At 40.3% G+C, this 26428-nt stretch overlaps 1 protein-coding gene across 8 annotated transcripts in view; it reads right to left on the reverse strand.

Annotated features, from left to right (window-relative positions):
* hfp (Poly(U)-binding-splicing factor hfp) overlaps nt 1-15630 on the reverse strand; it is a gene marked incomplete at its 3' end in the record, with an annotated part of 75686 nt that extends 60056 nt beyond the window's left edge. For 5 of the 8 annotated variants that reach the window (XM_070100305.1, XM_070100306.1, XM_070100304.1 and 2 more), the window contains 2 exon segments: nt 6619-6676; nt 15545-15630. Coding sequence is in view for 3 of the 8 variants with exons in the window: in XM_070100300.1 (XP_069956401.1) it covers nt 6619-6676; nt 15545-15619 (133 nt within the window). 8 annotated transcript variants of the gene reach the window in all.
* Nucleotides 15631-26428: the final 10798 nt, after the last annotated feature.

The following is a 26428-nucleotide window of genomic DNA, read 5'->3' on the forward strand; positions in this document are numbered from 1 at the left end:
TGATCAGTTTCATCCTGGCAAAGAAAAAAGAAATCAAGGAAGCTAATGTTGCAAAAGTGGTAAATGTGCTAAAGAAACAGATCGCAAACAATCAAAGAAGTTGAGTTGTTGTTGTGGATCAACGAAAACAGTTAGCGGGAGATAGTGTTTTGGAGGCAATAATTTGTGAATAGGCAAGGCAGATGCATGCAGATCTCGCAAAGAAAATGCCTAGAACGAGTGCTGCTGTTAGTGAATTTAAGGCCAGCAGAGGCTGGTTTGACAAATTCAGGAAGCAAACTGGCATACACAGTGTGGTAAGGCATGGCGAGGCTGCAAGTTCAGAAACAGACCTCTCTAGACAGATTTTTTGTGCAACAGGAGTCCAGTGACTCAAGCTACTCCTAGTGCCAGTAAAAGACAAAGAAGGGAAGTAACCCCAGACAGGGCCTTGATACCTGAATTCCTTATGGACAGGGATTCCCTTCCAAACAATAACCTCTCCTCCTCCCTTTCCCCTCCTCGCCGTCTTCCATATGTCAACAAGTCTTTTCAATAAAGGTAAAACTGATGTCAAATGTTCATTTATCCATTTCATTAGTCTTTATATTTTTCTCATTGTTTTCTGTATGTAAAACTATAGTTATTCTCTCTAAAATGTATTTTTTGTTAATATTTTTGGGTGTCTGGAGCGGATTAATTGGATTTACATTATTTCTTAGGGGAAATATTGCTTCAGTTTTCATAAGATTCGGTTTTCGTCAGACTTTTTCGAATGGATTAATCACAAAAACCGAGGTTTCATTATACCATTAACCCTTTGACTGTCGCGGCCGTATATATACGTTTTACGAGGTGCCGTGTTTGACGTATATATACTCATAAATTCTAGCGGCTTCAAATCAAGCAGGAGAAAGCTGGTAGGCCCACATGTGAGAGAATGGGTCTGTGTGGTCAGTGTGCACCATATAAAAAAAATCCTGGAGCACGCAGTGCATAATGAGAAAAAAAAAACTCCGACCGTTTTTTTTAATTAAAATGCCGACTTTGTGGTCTATTTTCGTATAGTATTTATGGTTGTATTCTCGTTTTCTTGGTCTCATTTGATAGAATGGAAAACATATTACAGAAATAGAGGTGATTTTGATTGATTTTACTATAAAAAGAACCTAGAAATGGAGCTCAAAGTAGGGGAAATGTTTGATTTTTGCCAATGTTCAAAAGTAAACAAATGATGCCATTGTCCAATAAATGTCCAACTAGCCATTCTAATATGCAGTCATGAATGGGTTGATGTTATTTATACAGTTATTACAGCATTGCAGTAGTCTGCATAATAGTAAGTCTAATATTTTTTGTTTGAATAAAAATTCAAAATAGAAAGCAAGAGTAATATCAGAGGGGCCTGGAGACATGACTGATGAACAAAGAAAATGTTATTTTAGAGCCAGGAATGTCTGCATTGTTCATTCTGGACCTTATTTTGAAATTGTCATATTTTTTAGTTTTCGTGAAATTGGCCAAATTGCAAATTTCTGACCACATTATTAGGTAGTTGAAATCAGTAAATGGGCAGTTTCTTGAATTCAATCGATAGAAAAAATGAAGTTCTAAAGAAATAGCTATGAGTTTGGGCGACTGGAACAATGGAATTAGCCGAAAATAGGGCTCAAAGTGGGCGAAATCGCCGATTTGTAAACAGCGCCGAGGTCGCTAACTTCGCGAGAGCATAATTCCGTCAGTTTTCCATCAAATTTCGTTTTTTTGGTGTCATTACAATCGGGAAAAGATTCTCTATCATTTCATAAGAAAAAATATTTTTTTTTTTTTTTTTTAATTTTGCGACACCAGGAGACACCTCAGGATTGGGGGTTGCGACAGTCAAAGGGTTAATGTAATATTATTATTATTACAGTATTACACTACAGTAGATTAAAAAAGAAAGTACTAAACTATATGGATCATGCAACACTACAAATTATTAAGGGTGAAGAAGTCTAAATGTAATGGTTACAAACTTTGGCAACTGGCTCAGTCTAATAACCCTGAACAGCCAAAATGTTAAGTAGAGCAATAATAGAAAACTTTTCATTAGTCAACTAAACTTAAAGTGTGTCAATATCCCTTTCTACAGCCACAACTAAGACTTCTGCCAAAACAGACTATCTACTAATTTTTTGTGCATCAGCATTGGCCTAAAGTTGAGCGTATCGATATCAGTGGGTGTCAGCTAATTTTGATGGTATCAGTATCAAGTGGGTACTAGCCAATTCTGATGGCATCAGTATCAAGTGGGTACTGGCCAATTCTGGTGGTATCAGTATTGGCAAAGAATTTGGTATCATCTCATCCCTAATATGAATAATAACAAGTTACAATTTAACATTAAATATTCAGCACCACGCTAGACAATAAAGCAAATTAACTAAACTGCATCTTGTGATGATTATGTAAATACTGTACACAGGACACACTGTCAAGAAAGTAAACGAAACTGATTAGGTACTGCTAATAATTCTGCTCTTAAGAAGCTGCATCATTAATACTAACCTCTCAAACTTTCAACTTTCTTTCAGTAACATTTACAGCATACTTCACATGAACAGATATATTACACTAAAACAAGTGTAAATGGTACACCAACAATATCTGAATAAAGATCTTCCAAATAATAACAACAATAGTCAGTCATTGTTCTATATGTTTCAGCATTTGAGCTTATAAGAGGTCAATATATTTTCCTGCAATAATAGCTACAGGTTTCCCCTCACTTTATGTGGGGTCGCTTTATGTGTTGTTCTATTTCTGATTGTAATCTCCTACGTGCGACATGCATTTGCCACGTGATCGGTAATGCTCACAAAATGTACTGGAGATTCTTAATATGTGGAATGGGTGATATTCTGAATGATCGAAGTACAGCTGCCATGGGCCTGGAACGCATGTACTGCATAAAGCGAGGGTCACCTGTACCATAATAATTACACCATACACTGTAGTTGTAAGCAATTGTTAGTGTAACATAAGTGCTAATACTGAACACCTTATAAAAAGCACAGGAAGAAAAATTTTGTCCCAAGCTCACATTGCTGGAAGATGAATACCAAATTCAAGCAATGTTGCACATTATAAATCCTGATAAATATGACAAGCTGAAGTAATAAACGACCCTGTTATTTACAGATCTAAACACAAACATCAAATGTAAGAATAGTGCTTTATCAAGAGCTATATAAATTTTTTCCATGTTAACCTTACTGGACAACAACAAATAAAATTAAAACTGTATACACACAAAGATAACTCAGGTTCAGCGACACACCAATGCAATTTATCTACTTGAGCAGGAAAACTATTTGCTATGAGAAACATTTAATGAGCCTTTAGTTAAAACATACTGAAGAGCTTTAATGAAAGACCAAAATTATGTACAAGAGTTTGTGGTGTACTGAGCAGTTTGATGCTAGTACAGCCTCTCCTCACTTAATGATGGAGTTCCATTCTTAAGACCACATAGGTAAACGAATTTGTCGCTAAGTGAGGAGCATATTATAATGGTGGGTGGGTTTGTGTAAACCATTTTTAATACTGCTTTAATGCCACCTTTGCACCATTTATAACATTTCTGGTATATTTTTAAATGTTCACACAGTGTGCACTGTATACTGTAATAAACAGAATAGACATCAGCTCTAATATACATTATTTAGGTATGCATGCTGGTCAGAGAGCCTGTCGTAGGTCCGAGTCATCGGTAAACAAGTACTACATCGCTAAGTGAGCAGAGGCTGTACATTAAAAGAAGAAACTCCAGGATGTAATGCATCAAATCAAGGTAAGAGAATTAGAGTAGGGTGTGAACTTATAGATATACAGTGAACCCTTGATTAGTATGAATTGAATAATGCGAAATTCAATTTAGACGAATTATAAAATACTAGACCTTATTTAATGTGAGTCACAATTCAGTTAGGACGAGTTTGCTGCCCATCCCATTGCTCCTGCTCTTGAAAAGATGTGCCACAGCTTGTTACCCTATACAAGTTTACAGTACTAAATGCTGACAAACTGCCTTTAGCAAATACGGATAAACAGGAGAATACTCAGTGCAATTAATGCAAGTGAAAAAAGGCTTGTTATTATATCAGAACAAGAAGTTTATATAATAAAGCTACATGCAAATGGTAATAGCATCTCTAAAATAAGCTGAGATATTGGAATGGAATGGTGCTTAATATTATAAAACACACAGATGAAATAAAAGAAAAAGGTACAGCAGCATTGGCTTTTTTGTGGCTTCAAACAGCTACTAGAAATAGAGGTATTACAGTGATGGAAAATAAAGTCTCTTATCAAACATAAGCTTAGTCTTTCTTTACAGCAGTGAAAGAAAACTGATTTAATGCAGAAACTGAAGAAACTTTTATTGCAAGCAATGAGTGGTTTGACCATTTTAGAAAATGAATTCAGTGGCATAGTGTTAAAATTATTAGTGAGTCTGTCATTGCAGATAAAGAAGCTGTCACAAGTGCAAGCTGTTGTTGAAGAAATAACAGACATTGGAAGGTGGCTTGGTTTTGATGAACCGGACTCTACAAATGTCTGACTTGCTCGAATCACACTCGCAAGAAATGACTGATGGAGACCTTCTTAATACAGATCAATGCTAAAATGAAATAATGTTTTTGTTGATTAGTTTATAAAATACTTGAATAAGAAATACATTTTTATTATCCTTTGGTAATATAAAAAATTTTCATTGCATGTTGTATTTTCACTGGAGTGGGACCAATTATCATACTTTGTGTTATAACAGCTTCGAATAGCATGAATTTAATTAATGCAATAGTTTAGCAGGATTCATTATTCATAATAATCAAGGCTTGTCTGTCGGTTTCTGTGTCTGTGTGCACGCATGCACATGTACGCGTGCGTGTCTGTATGGTATTTATGTCTGTATTACTTATAAAGCTGAACTTAACCCTTAAACTGTCCAAATGTAGATCTACACTGACGTGCGTAGCGCTCCGAACGTAGATCTACTTTTTTTTACATGCTTTTAAATGGAGAAAATAAAGGTCAGAGCGCTACCCACGTGAACGTAGATCTACGTTTGGACAGTTTAATGGTTAATGACCTGGCTTATTCGGCAAGTAATGTAAGTCTTCCCACCCAACCTATCAAAGGTAAGTCCAAATTGATTTCATATTTCTTTGTTTCACTGATATTTAACACAGAGTATTAAAGTGTAAATGCAGAACAAGATAGTGCTACAGAAGGGAATTAATAATTTACTTATACATGCCATCAGTATTTGTAAAGTGTGTGTTTCACATGCTATCTGTCAAATTTACAGAAGACAAGCACATGTTGCATTATATCAATTACACAATCTGTCAACATCAATTACTAGAGATTCAATTAAAATGGTTTGATAGTTAAAAATAAATGAGATAGCACCCTATATACCAAATATGGCACTGTAAAATTATTACACATCAAATTTTTGTAATAGTACTGTACTTTACTGTCAGTTCCTTAGTTAAATATGGTAAACCTTGCCATATGATGCAATAATAATATCAAAGATCCTTGATGAATTTCAGATTTTTTTTTATATTATTAATGAAGTCTTAAGTCAGGCTTGCCCAAAATGCTCTACATAACTATGGGCTTTCTGCATGCATAACCAAATGTCACTCATTTTCTGTACAAACATTGTATCATGTAGAAATAAATCTCGAATTTTTTATTCTGACTTCCAGTACTTTTAGTCAGTAATCTAACAATAAGGTTCTTCTGATATTTTGATAGCAGTAAATATATTAAGCTTGTACAGTATAGTGTGTAATAAAACACAAGACCACCTGAGGTAGAGGCTCAACACAGATAATAGGAAGTGTGTGTGTGCACAAAAGAAAATTAAAAAGATTAAAATTTTGTCAAGTGAGAAGGGCAAACACAGCTGCAACAAATGTACATAGGGTACTAATGCTCCATAGGTGCACATTGGTGTGTCAGTGTCCTGATTATATTGCAGCTTTCCAAAATAAGGATCATAATACAGAATGCAATTTATGCCCCTAACTGAGTAACAAAAACAATGAATTGCATGTCCAATTTATTTTTACCCTATGCACAAGAAAAGAGAACCATGAAAAATTTGGTGACAAATATAAAAATAAGCTAGTGAATACAGTTCAACAATTGAAAAGTAGCTAATTATAAACAAAGATTTAACAGGAAACAATTTTGCATTACAACTTAAATCCCACTGCATTAAAAAATTATGAATTGGATAAATTTATTGTGAAGTAGAAGCGAATTCAGTCCACTGGTAAGAAACTCTTGCATTTAATTTTATCCCTACATCATGAACATAACACTTCCATACAGATATCCTTGAGCTGATGGATACAGCACTGATGATTTATGGCTGCCTTCCAACGAAATATAAATTCATGTCCATTTCATATACTACATAGCCTCTGGTAGCCAACACGATGACAGACAACAAAATGAAGACCTATACATCCATGATTCACCCGCACAGCACACTTTTAAAGCACACAGCAGAAGTGAACCTATATTCGTATTAACATTTTTTTCAAATTAACCTACAAACTGAAGCAACCTTACCATCATTTAATCTCATCTTCTTTTCAGCAGGTTCATGAAAATCTGTTTCTCCATTCATCTGTAACAAAACAAATATATATGAATGATTAGAAAATCAATAGTCACACTTTCAAATTTAACTGAACATGCTTTTAACACCTAGGATAACCCAAGAAAGTCATAATGTCTTATTTCCATTGGGATTAAAGCCCAAAGCAAAGTAGTGGGACTTACTTCCATTTCAGTCCCTTACATCCTATCCCTTAAAATACAATCCACAAGTCAACAAATTCCTAGGTACAGTACATACCAGTATCTAACCAAACCAGAGTATGGATGGGGTTAGAACTCATGGCAACTTAGTCTTAAAACTCTAGACCAGTGCATAACCCTACCTGTATCGTGGTTTGTTTGCAATCATGTTATTACGATTTCACGAGTCATATCAGTATCTATTTACTGCTAGGTAACTAAGTACCTGGTGTTAGGAGACATTCCCATGTCTCACCTTTCCCAGGATGATAATATTTAATGGGAAGTACTAGATCCCTAGGAGTCATACAGCACCTTGGGAATAAGACACATCAGGTATGACCCCAGGAAAAGGTAGGACAGGTCCAATTTCCTGATTGCAAGCCCTTCACCGGCATTGAGAACTACATCTGAGGGGTCACCCAGGATACAACCTTGAGTCCTTTTGGTTGTGACCTGAATGTTCTACCATTGAGTTACCACAGCTTAGTAATGCCTAGGTATCTGCTGCCAGGTGAAGAGAGGCAGGTGTAAGGAGAGTTCCTCATACATCTAAGCACACCTGGGAATCCAACCCAGTCTTTCTGTTGTGACCCAAATACTGTGATAAAAGTGTCAACCAAAGTTACAGTGCTGTATGACCCTTGTGGGTTGAGCACTTAGTTCTGATTGTAATAAAAATAATACAAAAGCCACAAACAGTATTCAGTGGACCCTCCGCCATTCGGCAGCTGCAACTTTTGTGATATAGTCCAACTGGGCTTGTGTAGGTCACTAAGGGAGACCTAATTTAACAAATTATATGGTCACACCTTGCTTTGGCAAATAGCTGTCAGAGACACACCTTTCAGCTTAAGTCTGAGGTCTTTTGTTCTTGATGGCGTCAGGTCAAAACACGTGGTGCACACCCCATTGTGGGGGGTGCTCCTCTCACGACAACATAAGCCCAAGGAACAACTGAGGAAGGAGACTTCGAGCGGAGGTGCTGCTGTATGCAGAGCACTGAGCAGCAGACTGGCAGAGCTCTGGCCTGTGGGTGGAGCTCTGGCCTGTGGGCAGAGCTCGGGAGAAGGCTGCTGGAGAGTCGAGCAGAGCTCTGGCCTGTGTGCAGAGCTGAGCTGGAGAGTCTCGGGAGGAGAGACTGTTGGAGACATTGGGCAGAGTACTGTCCTGGAGCAGTACTTGGCTGAGTAGGTCTTGGGACCTGTGGCTAGTGTGTGGCTTAGTTCCTGTGGTGAACTTTCCTCTGAACTATATTGTAAGTTTCATCATTTAATTGTATTCACTGTCTCACTGCTTATATGTACCATCTCCATTTATCTAAACCCCAATAATGTTCTGTTCCCAAATATACTATTGTACAAGGACTTAATAAACTGTGTTTGAGTGGAATAGTAATATTCACTGTCCCCGTTATGTATTTCTATTTCTTAAACTTTATTTTGTTTATATATGGTGGAGCAAGTGAAGAGTGGGCGAGTCATATGGTAGTGAGTAGTGTAGAGTTAAGGAGTGTGTCGTGGTCACCACTGACCTGTCATACCTACCTCTGCCTCGACTCACCTCTTGCCCACCTCTCCTGCCAACTCCCTCACCTTTCCATTCCAATACCTTCCCTACACGACACTCATGAAATCCGACTTTCGGCAAGTTTTTTCGGAAAAATTTAGCTTCGCAGTTCGCGATTGGACTCGTGATTCGACGATCGTCCGGTACATGTCTGCCCATCACCGCACACACAAAGCCAGTCTCCCACACTATTCACACTTAGTGTGCCATTATTTACCAGCACATGACCATCACCCCACGGGTTCATACAATACATTTCATAATAATCCATTTTTTTTGTGCTTGCAACTGCTAAATAAATCACCATGGACCCAAGGAAAGCTAGTGCCAGCCCTTTGGTAAAGAAAGTGAAGAACATAATCGAATTCAAGAAGGAAATCATTGAAAAATGTGAGAGCGGAGTGCATGTTACAGAACTTGCCAGAATGTATGGCAAACTCCATTCAACCATCACTTTGATCATAGTGAAAGGAAAGGAAATAAAGTGTGCTGTTGTTGCAAAAGGGGTAGATATGCTGACAAAAAAGAGATTGCAAACCCTCGAAGAAGTGGAAAGGTTATTGTTGGTGTGGATTACCCAAAAACAGTTAGCAGGAGATAGTATTATGCAGCTGATAATATGTGAAAAGGCAAGGCAGTTACATGACGATCTCGTAAAGAAAATGCCTGCAAGGAGTAATGATGCTTGTGATTTTAAGGCCAGCAAAGGTTGGTTTGAGAGATTTAAGAAGCGTAGTGGCATACACAGTGTGGTAAGGCATGGTGAGGCTCCCAGTTCTGACAAAAAAGTGGCTGAGAAGTTTGTACAGGAGTTGAAGGAGTACATACACACTGAAGAATTCAAACCCCAACAAGTGTTCAATTGTGCGAAAAAGGCCTCTTTCAGAAGAAAATACCAAAGAGGACCTACATCACGCAGGAGGAAACAGCACTCCCAGGACACAAGCCTATGAAAGACAGTTTAACTCTCATGATTTGTAGTAATGCTAGTGGGGGATTGCAAAGTGAAGCCTTTACTGGTGTATCACTCTGAAAATCCCAGTGTTTTCAAGAAAAACAGTGTCGCCAAGAGTAATTTGTGTGTGATGTGGAAGGCTAACAGTAAGGCATGGGTCACAAGGGAAATTTTCCTTGACTGGTTTAACCCCTTGACTGTCGCAACCCCCAATCCTGAAGTGTCTCCTGGTGTCGCAAAATTTAAAAAAAAAAAAAAAAAAAAAAAAAAAAATTCTTATGAAATGATAAGAGAATCTTTTCCCGATTGTAATGACACCAAAAACACGAAATTTGATGGAAAAATGACGGAATTACACTCTCACGAAGTTAGCGACCTCGGCGATATTTACAAATTGGCGATTTTGCCCACTTTGTGCCTTATTTTCGGCTAATTCCATTGTTCCAGTCGACCATACTCATAGCTCTTTATTTAGAACTCCATTTTTTCTATCAATTGAGTACAAGAAACTGCCCATTTACCGATTTCAACTACCCAATAATGTGGTCAGAAATTTGCAATTTGGCCAATTTCACGAAAATTAAAAAAATATGACAATTTCAAAATAAGGTCCAGAATGAACAATGCAGACATTCCTGGCTCTAAAATAACATTTTCTTTGTTCATCAGTCATGTCTCCAGGCCCCTTTGATATTACTCTTGCTTTCTATTTTGAATTTTTATTCAAAAAAAAATAGAAGATTTACTGTTATGCAGACTACTGCAATACTGTAATAATTGTATAAATAACAAACCCATTCGTGACTGCATATTAGAATGGCTACCTGGACATTTATTGGACAATGACATCATTTGTTTACTTTTGAACATCGGCAAAAATCAAACATTTCCCCTACTTTGAGCTCCATTTCCAGGTTCTTTTTATAAAAAAATCAATCAAAATCACCTCTATTTCTATAATATATTTTCCATTCTATCAAATGAGACCAAGAAAACGAGAATACAACCATAAATACTATACGAAAATAGACCACAAAGTCGGCATTTTAATTAAAAAAAACGGTCGGATTTTTTTTTTCTCATTATGCACTGCATGCTCCAGGATTTTTTTTATATGGTGCACATTGACCACACAGACCCATTCTCTCACATGTGGGCCTATCAGCTTTCTCCTGCTTGATTTGAAGCCGCTAGAATTTATGAGTATATATACGTCAAACACAGTACCTCGTAAGACGTATATATACGACCTCGACAGTCAAAGGGTTAATGAAGTGTTTGGCCTGTGTGAAGAAATACCTCCTGGGAAATAAATTGCCACTCAAGTGCCTCCTGGTAATGGGCAATACTCCTGCTCATTCTCCAGACTTGGAAGAGTAAATGGTGAAGGAGTTTAGTTTCATCACGGTGAAGTTCTTGCCCCCTAATACAACTCCTCTCCTCCAGCCCATGGACCAGCAGGTCATTTCAAACTTCAAAAAACTGTACACCAAAGCAGTGTTTCAAAAGTGCTTTGAAGTGACCTCAGACACTGAACCGACCCTAAGAGAGCTCTGGAAAGATCACTTCAGTATCCTCACTTGCATAAACCTTATAGGTAAAGCTTGGGAGGGAGTGACTTATATAACTTTGAATTCTGCTTGGAGAAAATTGTGGTCACAATGTGTACAAGACGGGGATTTTGAAGAGTTTGGGGCTGACTCTAAGGAGCCTATGACAATTGTGGAAAGTATTGTGTAACTGGGGAATTCCAGGAGGTTGGACGCAAGTTTCGAGGATGTGGAAGAGTTGGTGGAGGACCACGATGAAGAGCTAATCTGCAACAGCAAGAGACCACAGCTCAGGAAATTGCTGCAGAGGAAGAGAGATGGAGGAAGGTGCCTTCTTCAAAGATTAAGGACATTTGTGCAAAGTGGACTGAAGTGCAATTATTTATGGATGAACTTCACCCTGACAAAGCTGTTGCAGGCTGTGTTGGCAACATGTGCAATGACAATGTTGTGTCCCATTTCAGACAAATCTTAAAGAAATGCCAGAAACAGAGCTCTCTGGACAGATATTTTGTGCGACAGGGGGTCCAGTGACTCAAGTTGTTCCCAGTGTCATTAAAAAACAAAGAAGGGCAGTAACCCCAGATAAGGACTTGGTACCTGAAGTCTTTGCGGAAGAGGATTCCCCTTCCAGTCATCCATCCACCCAGAAAAGTCTTCAGTAAAGGTAAGCATAATGTTATTATTTTACATATGTATATACTTGATTTCTCATTGTTTTCTGTATGTAAATCTTTACTTAATTTGAAAAAAAAAATTAATATTTTTGGGTGTCTGGAACGGATTAATTTTATTTCCATTATTTCTTATGGGGAAAATGGTTTTGCCATTTGGCAATTTTGTCATTCGGCAGACTCTCTGGAACGGATTAATCACAAAACTCGGGTCCACTGTACTGTACATACCTTGAGCAAAAATAATCTAAAATCTCAAATTATGTAAAGCACTAAATCTATAAGTGTTATACAGTACATCACCTGGGGAAATGGGAAGCAATTAGGTAAGAGCCAAGGAAGGGAAAAAAAAAAGTTAAATTTCTTGAATCAAGAGCACCTCACCAGAATCAAGGTGCCTTGAGGGGTTAAAATTCCGAAATCTTGACTTACAATAAAACGAACCATTAGCTCTGGGAAAGCACCAAACCTACATGGGTTAGGTGTCCCGTAGTTTGGTTGGTAGCGCTCAGCCCACACACTGAGTGTCCGTGGTTCAATCCCCGGTACAGGTGGAAACACAAGGCATTTTTCCTTACGACACCTGCTGTCCCTGTTGACCCACCAGTAAATAAGTATATGGGTGTTAGCCAACTGGCGTGGGTCACATTCTGGGGGACAAGATTAACCTAAGCTGCCCGAAATGCTCTACATAGCCAGGGGCTTTCTATACTTGTAGAAATAAAAAATCATTATTATAGTTCACATAGCATGGGGAAACTGGAGGAAACCAGGTTAGATCCTATGAAGAGAAAGGGAAGGTCAGTGCCTTGGATCAAGAGAGGGTTAACTAAATTTATGTTGGTTTGAGTTAGGCTTAATTAGTTTTGAAAAATGTACAAGGAAATATAGTGAATGCTATGTATACAGTATGTCCTCAATGTTATTTCGTTCAACATTGTTTCGTTGTAACAGTGACGAGGAAAAAACTGATTCCCGGCTGGGGCCACTGTCTGTGTGGAGTTTGCATGTTCTCCCCACATCTGCATGGGTTTTCTACGGTTACTTCAGTTTCCTCCCAAAGCCCAAAGATGTGCACGTTAGGTTAACTGGCATGTCTAAATTGTCCCAGTATGACTAAGTGTTGGTGTGTGAGGTCTCCCTGAGATGGAATGGCATCCTGTCCAAGGATGCCAAGGAGGAGTGCCTTACAATTTCCACTTTGCAAATGCTTATGCCTTGATTTAACCCTGTTGCAATGAATGCTAAAGGTGCACTGTGCACTCCTGATGTTTTTATCAATTAGCCTATGGTAAAATGATACATCATTTGACTTAAAGTTGCAGTTTCCAAGAACCTATCGACGACATTTATACCTCAAGTATGCCTGAAGAGGGTTTTGGGGGGTCAACACCCCCACGGCCCAGTCTGAGACCAGGTCTTGTGGTGGATCAGGGTCTGATCAAACAGGCTGTTACTGCTGGCCGCATGTAAACCGATGTAAGAATCACAGCCTGGCTGATCAGGTATTGACTTTAGATGCCTGTCCCCATGTCTGCAGGACTTACTGTACATTATTTGCAAAATGTAAGCTGCATGTAGATTTAATATGCAGACTGCTATAGTAAGTTTCCACAACCTAACTCATGAAATTGTAATTATATGATTGCAAACAAATAGCAGAATGGACGAGACTTGCGCCCATGGCAAGCAAGTCCTAAAACTCACAAGTTAATATGCTATCCACTGGACAGATACCTAAAGTCGGTGCCGGATCAGCCGGGCTGTGGCTCGTACGTTGGACTGCGTGCGGCCAGCAGTAACAGCCTAGTTGATCAGGCCCTGATCCATCGGGAGGCCTGGTCGTGGACCGGGCCGCGGGGGCGTTGATCCCCGGAATAACGTCCAGGTAACCTCCAGGTAACCCTAATAGGATTTGTCCAACTGGCCACATTTCTAAACACCACAAGGTTAGCATGGTCCCCACTGTGACCATGCTAACCTCCATATGGTGTATAGATATATACCTAGCCAGATGAATCTAATTACACCTACCTGGAGTATACCTGGAGGGTGTTCCGGTCCATGACCAGGCCTCATGGTGGATCAGGGCCTGATCAACCAGACTGTTATTGCTGGCCGCATGCAACCCAACATACGAACCACAGCCCGGTTGGCTGGGTCTGGTTGGTCTGTCCAGCTCCCTCTTGAAGACAGCCAGGGGTCTGCTGGTATGGTCCAGCAAATAACACACTGGTCTGCAAGCTTTAGGATCTGCTTGTCATGACTTCAATAATTACAATCATGGGGGAACACTAAACCCGTAGGATTATGCAGTGCATGTGGGGGGATGAGAGGTATTCAGGCTTAATTCAGGGAACCAGAGCACAGATCCAATTCCCCAGATCAAGAGCCCCTCACCAGTATCAAGGAACTTCCCTCGAGGGGATCACGGGTTCAAGCCTCACCAGTTCTGATCCTCTTGTACTCTCCATCAGGAGCTATGTCTTATTTCCATTATGTGTCCCATAGCTCAGTTGAAACATTAGGATGTTTTTCCTTAAGACACCTGCTGTCCATGTTCACCTAACAGTAGCTGGTCCAGTGGCTAACGCGACGGTCTGGAGTTTTGAGACTCTCTGACCGCGGGTTCAATCCCGCCCGTGGTATGGTTTGTTTGCAATCGTGTCATTACGATTTCGTGATTCATGCTGACGGCATTGAGGGGACTTGAGCTAGAGTTCATCACAGCCACGCTAGCTGGAGATTCGTCTGTAAAAACTTGCATTTGTGGTCACAGTGGTGCCTGTGCTAACCTTACTATGGTGTAGATTATTATTATTATAATCAAAAAGAAGCGCTAAGCCACAAGGGCTATACAGCACTATGGTGTAGAAATATACCTAGTTGGACGAATCTTATTGTGGCTAGCTGGTCCAGTGGCTAATGTGACGATCTGGAGTTTTGAGACTCTCTGACCGCGGGTTCAATCCCGCCCGTGGTATGGTTTCTAACAGTAACTAGTGTGGGTCACATCCTGGAAAAAATTGACCCAATCTGCGAGAAATGTTCAGCATAACAAGCGGCTTTCTATATAGTAGTGTGTCACTGATGTCAGCTATGGTCTCTATACCTTGTACATGTACCTGTAAAACTAATTATAATTATTATTGTGTTCCTTCAATCTTGTCCCCAGGATGCAACCTACACCAGTTGACTAACACCCAGGTACCTACTTGAGCAGGGACAGCAGGTGCAAGGAAACATCTCCGTTTCCACCCATGACTGGAACTGAACCCCGGACAGTGCATGAGGCGACTGCGCCAACAACCAAGCCACAGGACACCCTAAACCAATCTGCCAAAAGAAAATTATCTCCAATTCGTCGATCAAGAGCTTCCTTCCACCCCACATGAAGGGTAGAACAGCTGGTGAAGCAGGAAAACAATGCAGAGCTCATGAAGGAATCGTAAAAGTCAGAAACGAGCACTAAACCTGTATGGGGTCATACAGAACCTGGGGGATGGATGGGAATTACATCCAGTCCAAAAAGGAGATTAGTTCCAATTGGTTAGAACAAGAGCCCTTCACAGTATGCAATCAGAGGGAAGCGCTAAACCCACAAGGGTCATACAGCGCCTAGGGGAAATCAATGACAATCAGGGTCGATCCAAGGGAAGAGCAACTCCTGATCCTTGGAACAACAGCCCTTCACCAGCATCACACACACCTCCATTTTAAAGAAATATTTAAAAAATACATTAAGATTAACACTTAAATGTCCATCAGAGAAGTGTAATGATTTTTATGGTAGGGGGACGACCCCCACCCAGGGAGAACGACGTGGCGTGTCTCCTGCTCTCCCACGCCCGCATCCTAATCCACACGCCCACCCTGGCCACGCCTGCACCACCTCAACCCTCTACTGTGTCCCCTGGAAGCTACAACACTCAGAAAGAGTCCCTTACCATCATAGTGTGGCCATTACTGTAGATTGTAGGAGGCAGTGCAGCAGACACTTCGGCCGCCATTTTGAGGACCATAGAGAGAGAGACCATTGGCTCAATCACTCTATTATTAATAAAATGCTACACCCAAAACCATAAACAAAAACTAAAACAAACATATGTAAATCTTCCTCCATGAATTTAAACGAAATTTCCACATACACTTTTTAAAGTTCATACAGAACCAACATTCCCAACATTCAAGGACCCCCATGGAAATAAGTCACTTTTTCTGACTTTTTTTTGGTTATCCTAGATAATTTACACATATATTGCTATATATGAAAATTTATATAACTGTATTTATGTGTACCTGCACTTGAATAAACTTATTTACTTACTTACCTCTTTGCCTCACAATAAATTCCAATTAACAAAACTCAAACACATCTAAATATGTAACACATATTTATTTTTTTTAATATAACTATCTCGCCTTTAATTTTACAAGCCCAATTCACAGGTAAAAGAAATCCATGGAAATTATAAAGTTTTAGCCCAGCTATTTCTGACAATCGACCTCAGGATTTTTTTTTCTCTTTTTTTTTTTGTCATAAAAAAAGTGGGAGGGAAATTTTTTCGACAAATTTTTAGATATAAAAATGTGTATTTCTTGGAAATTATCTTGAAGGAAGAGAAAGATGATGAAGGAAGATGAATGAAAAAAAAGATGGAGAAGATACAATATGTAAGAAGAAATATGAAAGAAAGTAAAAGCAAAACAAGAAGGAAAAAGAAGAAAGAAGAAAATAAGTCACTTGGTCTGACTTTTTTTAGGGTGGGGTTATCCTAGGTGATCTACATATATATGGACTGGCTGGCAAGGCTCTCGCTTCACACGTTGAGGGTCCGGGTTCGATTCCCGGCTGGGTAGAAACATTTCGACGTGTTTCCTTACACCTGTTGTCCTGTTCACCTAGCAGCAAGTAGGTACCTGGGTGTTAGTCGACTGGTGTGGGTCGCATCCTGGGGGACAAGATTAAGGACCCCAATGGAAATAAGTTAGACAGTCCTCGATGACGCACTGACTTTCTTGGGTTATCCTGGGTAGGTAACCCTCCGGGGTTAAAAATCCGAACGAAATTTTATCTTACCTAGGAGTGTACAAGTGTACCTGAATCACCTTATGATCTCTGGCAGCATCACATACATATAACCTGCACAAAGCAGAGAGAAACTTAGCACGACGTTTCGCTCCTACTTGGACCATTGACGAGTCACACTGACACATGAAGGTGAGGGAACCAGTAATATATAGGCGACAGGGACGGGACCAAGAGAGGAAGATAAAGAAGTTGTGGTAAATGGTAGGTAGGTTTGGGGGTGTCCCGTAGCTGGGTTGGTAGCGCACTCAGCTCACACACACTGAAGTCCAGAGGTCGATCCCCGGTACGGGTGAAAACATTAGGACGTGTTTCCTAAAGACACCTTCTGTCCATGTTCACCTAGCAGCAAAGTAGATGCCTGGATGTTAGTGAACTGGTGTGGGTCGCATCCTGGGGTCAAAATTGACCTAATTTTCCTGATATGCTCTGCATAACAAGGGGCTTTCTATATAGTAGTATGTCAGTGATGACAGCTGTGGTCTGTACACCTTGTACATGTGCTTGTAATTATTATTATTATTATTATTATTATTATTATTATTATTATTATTATTATTATTATTATTATTGATATAGGTTGACTACCGTCCACGGGATGGATATAGGGTGACTACCGTCCAAGGGATGGATATAGGGTGACTACCGTCCAAGGGATGGATATAGGGTGACTACCGTCCAAAGGATGGATATAGGGTGACTACCGTCCAAAGGATGGATATAGGGTGACTACCGTACAAAGGATGGATATAGGGTCACTACCGTCCACGAGATAAGCAGATGATTACTGCCACAGTACATAGGGTTTATGAAAAAAGAAATCAAAGTAACCTATCATTTTCAATTACTCAGATATGGTAAACACGAGGAAATTAAATCTTCATCAGAGTACAAAACAAATTCCGGCCACAAAATAGAGCGTAACACCAACGTCAAAGACCTGGGAGTGATCATGTCGGAGGATCTCACCTTCAAGGACCATAACATTGTATCAATCGCAGCTGCTAGAAAAATGACAGGATGGATAATGAGAACCTTCAAAACTAGGGATGCCAAGCCCATGATGACACTCTTCAGGTCACTTGTTCTATCTAGGCTGGAATATTGCTGCACACTAACAGCACCTTTCAAGGCAGGTGAAATTGCTGACCTAGAAAATGTACAGAGAACCTTCACGGCGCGCATAACGGAGATAAAACACCTCAATTACTGGGAGCGCTTGAGGTTCCTGAACCTGTATTCCCTGGAACGCAGGAGGGAGAGATACATGATTATATACACCTGGAAAATCCTAGAGGGACTAGTACCGAACTTGCACACGAAAATCACTCACTACGAAAGCAAAAGACTTGGCAGACGATGCAACATCCCCCCAATGAAAAGCAGGGGTATCACTAGCACGTTAAGAGACCATACAATAAGTGTCAGGGGCCCGAGACTGTTCAACTGCCTCCCAGCATACATAAGGGGGATTACCAACAGACCCCTGGCAGTCTTCAAGCTGGCACTGGACAAGCACCTAAAGTCGGTACCTGACCAGCCGGGCTGTGGCTCGTACGTTGGTTTGCGTGCAGCCAGCAGTAACAGCCTGGCTGATCAGGCTCTGATCCACCAGGAGGCCTGGTCACAGACCGGGCCGCGGGGGCGTTGACCCCCCGGAACTCTATCCAGGTAACCTCCAGGTAAACCACAGTCCGAGAATATAACACAGTCTATCTTCATTGATCTCCTTTTTCTGTCACAGAACTCCAATAGTTACGAAAGGTAGGACTTCCCTGAATCCGTGCTGGAGCTTGGCATTAAGTTTACTGAAGATTTATAAGTTTTTTAAGATACAGGTGCACATAAATACATTTACATAAATTAGCATACATAGCAGCATATGTGTAGATTACCTAGGGATTAGATAACCCTAAAAAAAAAGTCAGACAGTGACATATTACCATTGGGATTCTCCTCAGCAAGCTGATCTTAGATTTGAAATCCCTCTGTTTCGACCTTCTGTAATCAGACCTTCTCACCAATACAGAGAAAGGTATGCTACGCATCTGTTTGTATGCAACAAATACAATTTAGCTCCATTAGGTGTCCCGTAGCTAGGTTTGTAGGCCACTCAGGTCACACACTGAGGTCTGTAGTTCGATCCCCGGTATGGGTAGAAACATTAGGGCGTGGTTCCTTAAGACACCTGCTGTCCATGTTCACCTAGCAGTAAACAGGTACCTGGGTGCTATCCGATTGGTGTGGGTCGCATCTTGGGGGACAAAACTTTAATTTAACATCTTCATTATGCACCCTATACCCATCCTGTGGGCGGTAGTCACCCCATACCCATCCTGTGGGCGGTAGTCACCCCATACCCATCCTCTGGGGGTAGTCACCCCATACCCATCCTGTGGGCGGTAGTCACCCCATACCCATCCTGTGGGCGGTAGTCACCCCATACCCATCCTTTGGGCGGTAGTCACACCATACCCATCCTCTGGGGGTAGTCACCCCATACCCATCCTGTGGGCGGTAGTCACCCCATACCCATCCTCTGGGCGGTAGCCAAAGGATTACAGAGATACATAACCTAATTTGCCCGAAATGATCTGCATAAACAACGAGCTTTCTATATAGTACATCACTAATGTCAGCTATTGTCTGTATACGCTGTACATGTACTTATAGAAATATAAGATTATCATTATTATTATTATTATTATTATTATTATTATTATTATTATTATTATTATTATTATTATTATTGCCTTTTAGTAACGCTGACCGTGATGTGTCGAATTTTTCCTGGACAAATGAACGACTGCTTCAAGAAAGCAGACCTTTATTTTATCACCTCAATGCTAGGTCACTTACCCAAAATATGAGAAATTAAGATGCTAACAAACAAGACTAAAGCGGCAGTTATATCTATCTCGGAATCCTGGTTAGATGACACGGTGACTGACGAGGAAGTTAAAATAGATGGTTACAACCTAGAATACTTGGATAGAAATAGATAAGGTGGTGGAGTATGTGCTTATGTAAGACATGACTTAGCTTACAAGCCAAGACCAGTGACGGACCCACATTTTTGGGGCCTTGAAGCTTGGATTGTTATGGGGGGCCCCTTCGCAACCAGCAACGGCTAGCCTACATGATACAATGTGGACTAAAGTGGCTTCTGGGGCCCCTCCAGGGTTAGGAGCCCTGAAGCTTAAGCTTCATTAGTCTCATAGCAGATCCGACCTTTGACCAAGACACGATATATATGACAAACTGGTACCAGATGCAGAAGAAGCAGTCAGGTTTTATACAAGGAGAGGGAGGGCAGCTCCAACGACATCGGATCACGAGCTCTTCTCGATGACATCAAAACATTTACTTCCCTTCTTGTTTCATTGTGATTAGTCAATAGTCTAAGTCGGACCGACATGTCGTCACATGCTTCTTTCTCCTATGTGCGAGTTATCTGTGTATGTAAGTTAGGGTAGGTAAGGTTTGTCAGGAAACAAGACAAAATTAGTATGTACTCACCTACCTGTGGTTGGATAGGTCAAGTCTCAGTATCTGACTCTGTCTTATAAACTGGCTGTTACTGGTCCCACCCTTTCCTGGCTTCGTGTGGATACATAAGTATTGAAGGTGGTTTCCTGGATGTTGTCACGACACTACTGCGCAGTAGTCATACCCGGCTGGCGACACACTTCTTCCCTGTCACACCTGGAGGATAGCCGCAAGCTGTTCTTGGGGTTCTCTGAAGGACGATACAGTTGAGCACCTTGCGCTCTGTTATCCTAGGTTTTACACTGCTCGTACCGGACTCCGACTGGATCTAACTCAGAAAATGGTTTCTTAATGGCACTGATTTTGACCCAGACGTTGGCGTCTAGACCCAGACGTTGGCGTCTAGACCCAGACGTTGGCGTCTAGGCCCAGACATTGGCGTCTAGGCCCAGACGTTGGCGTCTATATTTTACTTGCTACGTGTTCCTCTAGGCAGCATCTAAATGCTAAGTGAACATTTAGACACCAAGCGTCAAGGAACAATGCTCATACGGAACAAGCTTTCATAGTCCTTAAAAAATAAGAACACATAATACACACAGTCTGAATATAGAGTTTAAGCTTTATAAAGAAGAGTTGCAGAGGAAAGATTAATGATTCACAACACAAGCATGTGTACAGGCAGCCACTAGGCTCACCAGCACACAGCCATTTAATGCTTCGTGAAACAATAAGTTCCGCTGTCTCATCCAACATTAGGAGTGAAATAGGCTCAATCCTCGGTCAGCCAGTTACTGCCCTGTCTGAAGCCAGTTAAACAAACTGGCTAACAAACTTTTTTTTCTGCAGTATACAAAATATAGTTTACATGCAATAAAATACTATTAAGCCACTAGTATGCTGAGTATTTCAGGCAGACTAAATCCTGATGCTTACAGACTACTTAAGAACTAGACAGGATAAGTGTACAAAAGTGAGGTAGGTAAGTGAACAATAGTGCGTATTAATATTTTAAAATGATTCAGTGATCTCAAGTTAATTTGGAGTTTTTAGGCAGTTTCAAGCTGGGGAATACTACCAACAAGACCATTAAAACTCAGGGTCACGGTGACTACACGGGGTCACAACCCTGGCATGTCACATCCAGCGTGTGAGGGGCCAAGGGAGCAAAATGACTCTTGTGTCTAATGAGACAAAGGCCGAGAACGGAGTCCCTTAAACAATCTCAGTACCACGCCTCCAGGTAATGTCGAAGAAGGAATATTCACCTCTTCTGACGTAGTCCATAGGGATGGAATTCAGCAGAATTCAACACCCATTAAGAGCTACACAGGAATACACTTTTGTATATAAGGCTGATGTGTGCCAAGACACGTGTGGTTATGGTAGGTCAAGACACATACCCAGGCACCAGACGCGGTACTTCTCGCTGGGTTGTTTCAGCTTTGTCAGGCAATAGTACAAGTATTTCCTGATGCGTGTGAAGTCATACGATGACTCGTAGCTGGGGCTTTTGGTCATTTGACCGAGGCCTTCCACTGGCTTACCTCTCCACCCCTTTACCTCTTTAAAAAAATATGGTTATTATTATTATAATAATTAGAAACATTCGGTACTTCTGGCCTCATGCTACTTACATCCAAATAATAATAATAATAATAATAATAATAATAATAATAATAATAATAATAATAATAATAATAATTTTTATTTGTAAAAGTACATGTACAAGGAATACAGGCCTAGCTGACATCAATGAGATAATACTATATAGAAAGCCCCTTGTTATGTATTTCTCGCAAATTAGGTCAATTTTGTCCCAGGATGCGACCCACACCAGTTGACTAACACCCAGGTACCTATTTTACTGCTAGGTGAACAGGAACAGCAGGTGTAAGGTGACTTAACATCCAGGTGCAGAAAATTTGATAATTTTCCTGTAATTTGTGTATAAGAATTAATGGTAATAACAATATTTACTTGAGATTATGTATTATTATTATAATCAAGGGGGAAGCGCTAAACCCGGAGGATTATACAGCGCCTGGGGGGGGATGTGGAAGGCATTCAGGCTTAATTCGGGGAACTGGAGCACAGATCCAATTCCCTAAATCAAGAGCCCCTCACCAATTGAGATTATGTAGAAGTTTATCTTCAGTGACTTTTAAAAGATGTTCTGTGGCATGACAACTAATATTCTCTATTGTTGTTTTATATTCTGTAAAGAGTTGAATAAGTGAAAATTATTGTAAATTAGAGGAAATTAATATTTCAAGAATGAAAATGTAGCACACACCTGGAAGTGTTATTAAATGAATTGAAAAGATGTATTGGTAGACAAAAACGTGGAAGTAGAGCAACAAAAATGGCGGAGTAATACAGATTGGACCAGTAGTTTGTGGAGAATTAATCTCATGTAATCTAAGCCTATGGAAGTAGTATCGGCAAATATAGTGTCCTGTATAATAAGTGAATTTAACGTGTATCGGGAAGGGTTCAGTTATAAAGTGAAAATATCGAAATAAGAATATGAATGAAAACGTGAGCTGTTGCTGGAGAATCTACATTACCCAGCACATATATCATCAACTAAGTAATGTACGCCTCCTAGAGTGAATTAAATCTCACTTCAGGTAATGTAACTTGGCCAGTATTAGTTACTTATCGATAGGGAGATGTTAGGATGTCACCAAGATCATAATTTGGTAAATAATATTTAAATTTCCTTCATATTTGTTCTAATTTATGTATATATAATCACTCTGGAAAATACTGTATATATTTTCCGGAAATACGGTAATTTATAGGTAAATAGATGGCCTATACTGTATTTAATAATATTTGTTGAGCTTGCTACCACCTGCAGCTTACAAGACTGCCATCCCCACGAGCACCTTTGGGGCGGGGCAGATGGCAGACCAGAGGCCTAGCTTCTCCCTACGAGCCCCGTGAGGTCGGGGAATGTGGCTAGGCCTGGGGACAGTTGGTCCCAAAGATGAGGGGGTACTTGTACCTCCTCCCATGGGAGACTTACGTCTCGAGACACTCCCCAGATAGGGAGCCAAGGCCGGGTCACCACTACTTGGAAAAGACCCGGGCCGGGAGAATACCGGCGAATAAAAAAAATATATATATATATTTGTCATAGAAAACGGAAAGCTTGCGTCTGCGCAGACGAGACTCGCCATCTTGGTTTTGAATTTTGTACAAACGTTGGTGTAATGGGAAGAATTTTTCGTGCTCTAGAGGTTAAAATTGTGTTGACACCTCTCAAATAGGAGGCGAAACTGGTGGATGTGCATTCCTGCATAACTTGAGATATCAGACGACTGGACAAGACAGCTCCAGGAACCTCAGATAAGCTCTAGATTTGTGTGTAATTCTGGCCAGCATTATTTTCATAGATTTAGTTAGAGTGGGGTTTTCTGAGTATGATACACATTAATCTCCAGTCAAATTTGTGAGTGATATTAAGATATATTTTCCTTCTGTTATGTAATTGTGTATATATATAACCATTTATTATTTTTAATATACAGTCCACAAATTTATATATATTTACCAGTATTCCTGGTGTATGTATATTTCATTTAATTAATAGGTCCAGAGCAACTTGTTTACCTGGAGTTTACCTGGAGAGAGTTCAGGTAAACTCCAGGTAAACAAGTTGCTCTGGACCTATTAATTAAATGAAATATACATACACCAGGAATACTGGTGGTTATGACAGTGGTAGGTATTGAAGGGGGACATTTTTTGCGACCTAGGTGTCCCAAATTCCTACTTGTCTATGTAACATTGATAAATAATAATTATCTTTGTTATCATTTACTGTTATGTAGATAAATTAGACACATGTGCATCTCTTGGGTATCTTTATTGAGGAAACGTTTCGCCACACAGTGGCTTCATCAGTCCATACGTAGGAGAAACTTGAAGAACAGGAGGAGAATGAGGTAATCAGTCCCTCAACCTTGAGTCGATGTGTTCAGTCCATCAATCTTGAATAGAATACGGCATATGAGCGGAGCAGCAGCTTATAAACCGTATGGCAGGAGAGGTGCTGATGAAGCCACTGTGTGGCGAAACGTTTCCTCAATAAAGATACCCAAGAGTTGCACATGTGTCTAATTTATCAACATGTCGGTTCTCTGAACAATTCATCTACAAACCTGTCAGACACTGCAACTGCTTGGGATCTTAATACTTAGGAATTCTTCGCTTGCCTAATTCTTGGGCACGACCTACTTCCACATTGAACAAATGTGACACCACCTATGACTGCTGCACCTCTCCTGCCATACGGTTTATAAGCTGCTTCTCCGCTCATATGCCGTATTCTATTCAAGATTGATGGACTGAACACATCGACTCAAGGTTGAGGGACTGATTACCTCATTCTCCTCCTGTTCTTCAAGTTTCTCCTACGTATGGACTGATGAAGCCACTGTGTGGCGAAACGTTTCCTCAATGAAGATACCCAAGAGTTGCACATGTGTCTAATTTATCAACATGTCGGTTCTCTGAACCATTCATCTACAAATGCTGTTATGTACATAATTAGTTACATTCAGATAAATGCAATTTTCCACACACTCAAATTACTTGGGTTAAGTAGTTGATACTAACATTCTGGACCAATATGTTCAGATAATTTTAAAACTCCCGATGTGTGACCCATCAAGGGAGGTTCCTTGATGCTGGTGAGGGGCTCTTGATCTAGGGAATTGGATCTGTGCTCCAGTTCCCTAAATTGAGCCTGAATACCTGCCACATCCCCCCCCCCCCAACAACCGCTGTATAATCCTACTGGTTTAGTGCTCCCCATGACTAATAATAAACCAGATGTGTGAATTAGGGGAGCTGAGGTGGGCATCGAAGGAAGGACTAATGTGACCCACTGGGTATAGTGGGTCACATCACTGTTAAAGTCTCACTTGTCTCTGAGGTACATCAATATTAATAGTGTAATCTGGTTAAGATGTACCAGATTTCTCAGTTATGTGTGTGAAATGTTAATTCAGGATTGTACCTGTGTAATTCACCCACATAATTTCCCATATCAGGTGCCTATTTTACTGATAGGTGAACAGGGACAATAGGTGTAAGGTAACACCCAGGTACCTATTTTGCTGCTAGGTAAACAGGGATAGTAGGTGCCTTAAGTTAATGACTATACACACGGGATTTCAGCTGGCGAAGCTATTCTAATTCCAGGAAACCTAGTCTTAAAACTAAGAGGCTTTAGCCTCTTTCTAGCATATATTTTTAGGGTTATAATATACCTTAGTCCATTTTACGTCACTCTGTGACGCTAAAGCTCTCGCTTCACACACGGAGGGTCCGGGTTCGATTCCCGGCGGGTGGAAACATTTCGACGTGTTTCTTTACACCTGTTGTCCTGTTCACCTAGCAGCAAGTAGGTACCTGGCCAGGTGTTAGTCGACTGGTGTGGGTCGCATCCTGGGGGACAAGATTGAGGACCACAATGGAAATATGTTAGACAGTCCTCGATGACGCACTGACTTTCTTGGGTTATCCTGGGTGGCTAACCCTCCGGGGTTAAAAATCCGAACGAAATCTTATCTAATCCTGCTACTTTGTGACATTAATGCTTAGATTTTGTTACTGTGTGACATTAATGTTTAGATCCTGTTACTGTGTCATTAATGTTTAGATCCTGTTACTGTGACATTAATGTTTAGATCCTGTTACTGTGACAATGTTTAGATCCTGTTACTGTGTCATTAATGTTTAGATCCTGTTACTCTATGACATAAATGTTTAGATCCTGTCACTGTGCCATTAATGTTTAGATCCTGTTACTGTGACATTAATGTTTAGATCCTGTTACTGTGACAATGTTTAGATCCTGTTACTGTGTCATTAGTGTTTAGATCCTGTTACTGTGTCATTAATGTTTAGATCCTGCTACTCTATGACATTAATGTTTAGGTCCCGTCACTCTGTGCCATTAATGTTTAGATCCTGTCACTGTGTCATTAATGTTTAGATCATGTTACTGTGCGTCATTAATGTTTAGATCCTGTTATTGTGTGACATTAATGTTTAGATTCTGTTACTCTGTGACATTAATGTTTAGATTCTGTTACTCTGTCATTAATATTGAGTGTTACTCTGTGACATTAATGTTTAGATCCTGTTACTGTGTGACATTAATGTTTAGTTCCTGTCACTGTCATTAATGTTTAGATCCTATTACTGAGTGACATTGAAAGGTGCAAGATTTTCT

The sequence above is a fragment of the Cherax quadricarinatus genome, chromosome 72 (assembly GCF_038502225.1).
Source record: "Cherax quadricarinatus isolate ZL_2023a chromosome 72, ASM3850222v1, whole genome shotgun sequence".
Taxonomy (NCBI): Eukaryota; Metazoa; Arthropoda; class Malacostraca; order Decapoda; family Parastacidae; genus Cherax; species Cherax quadricarinatus.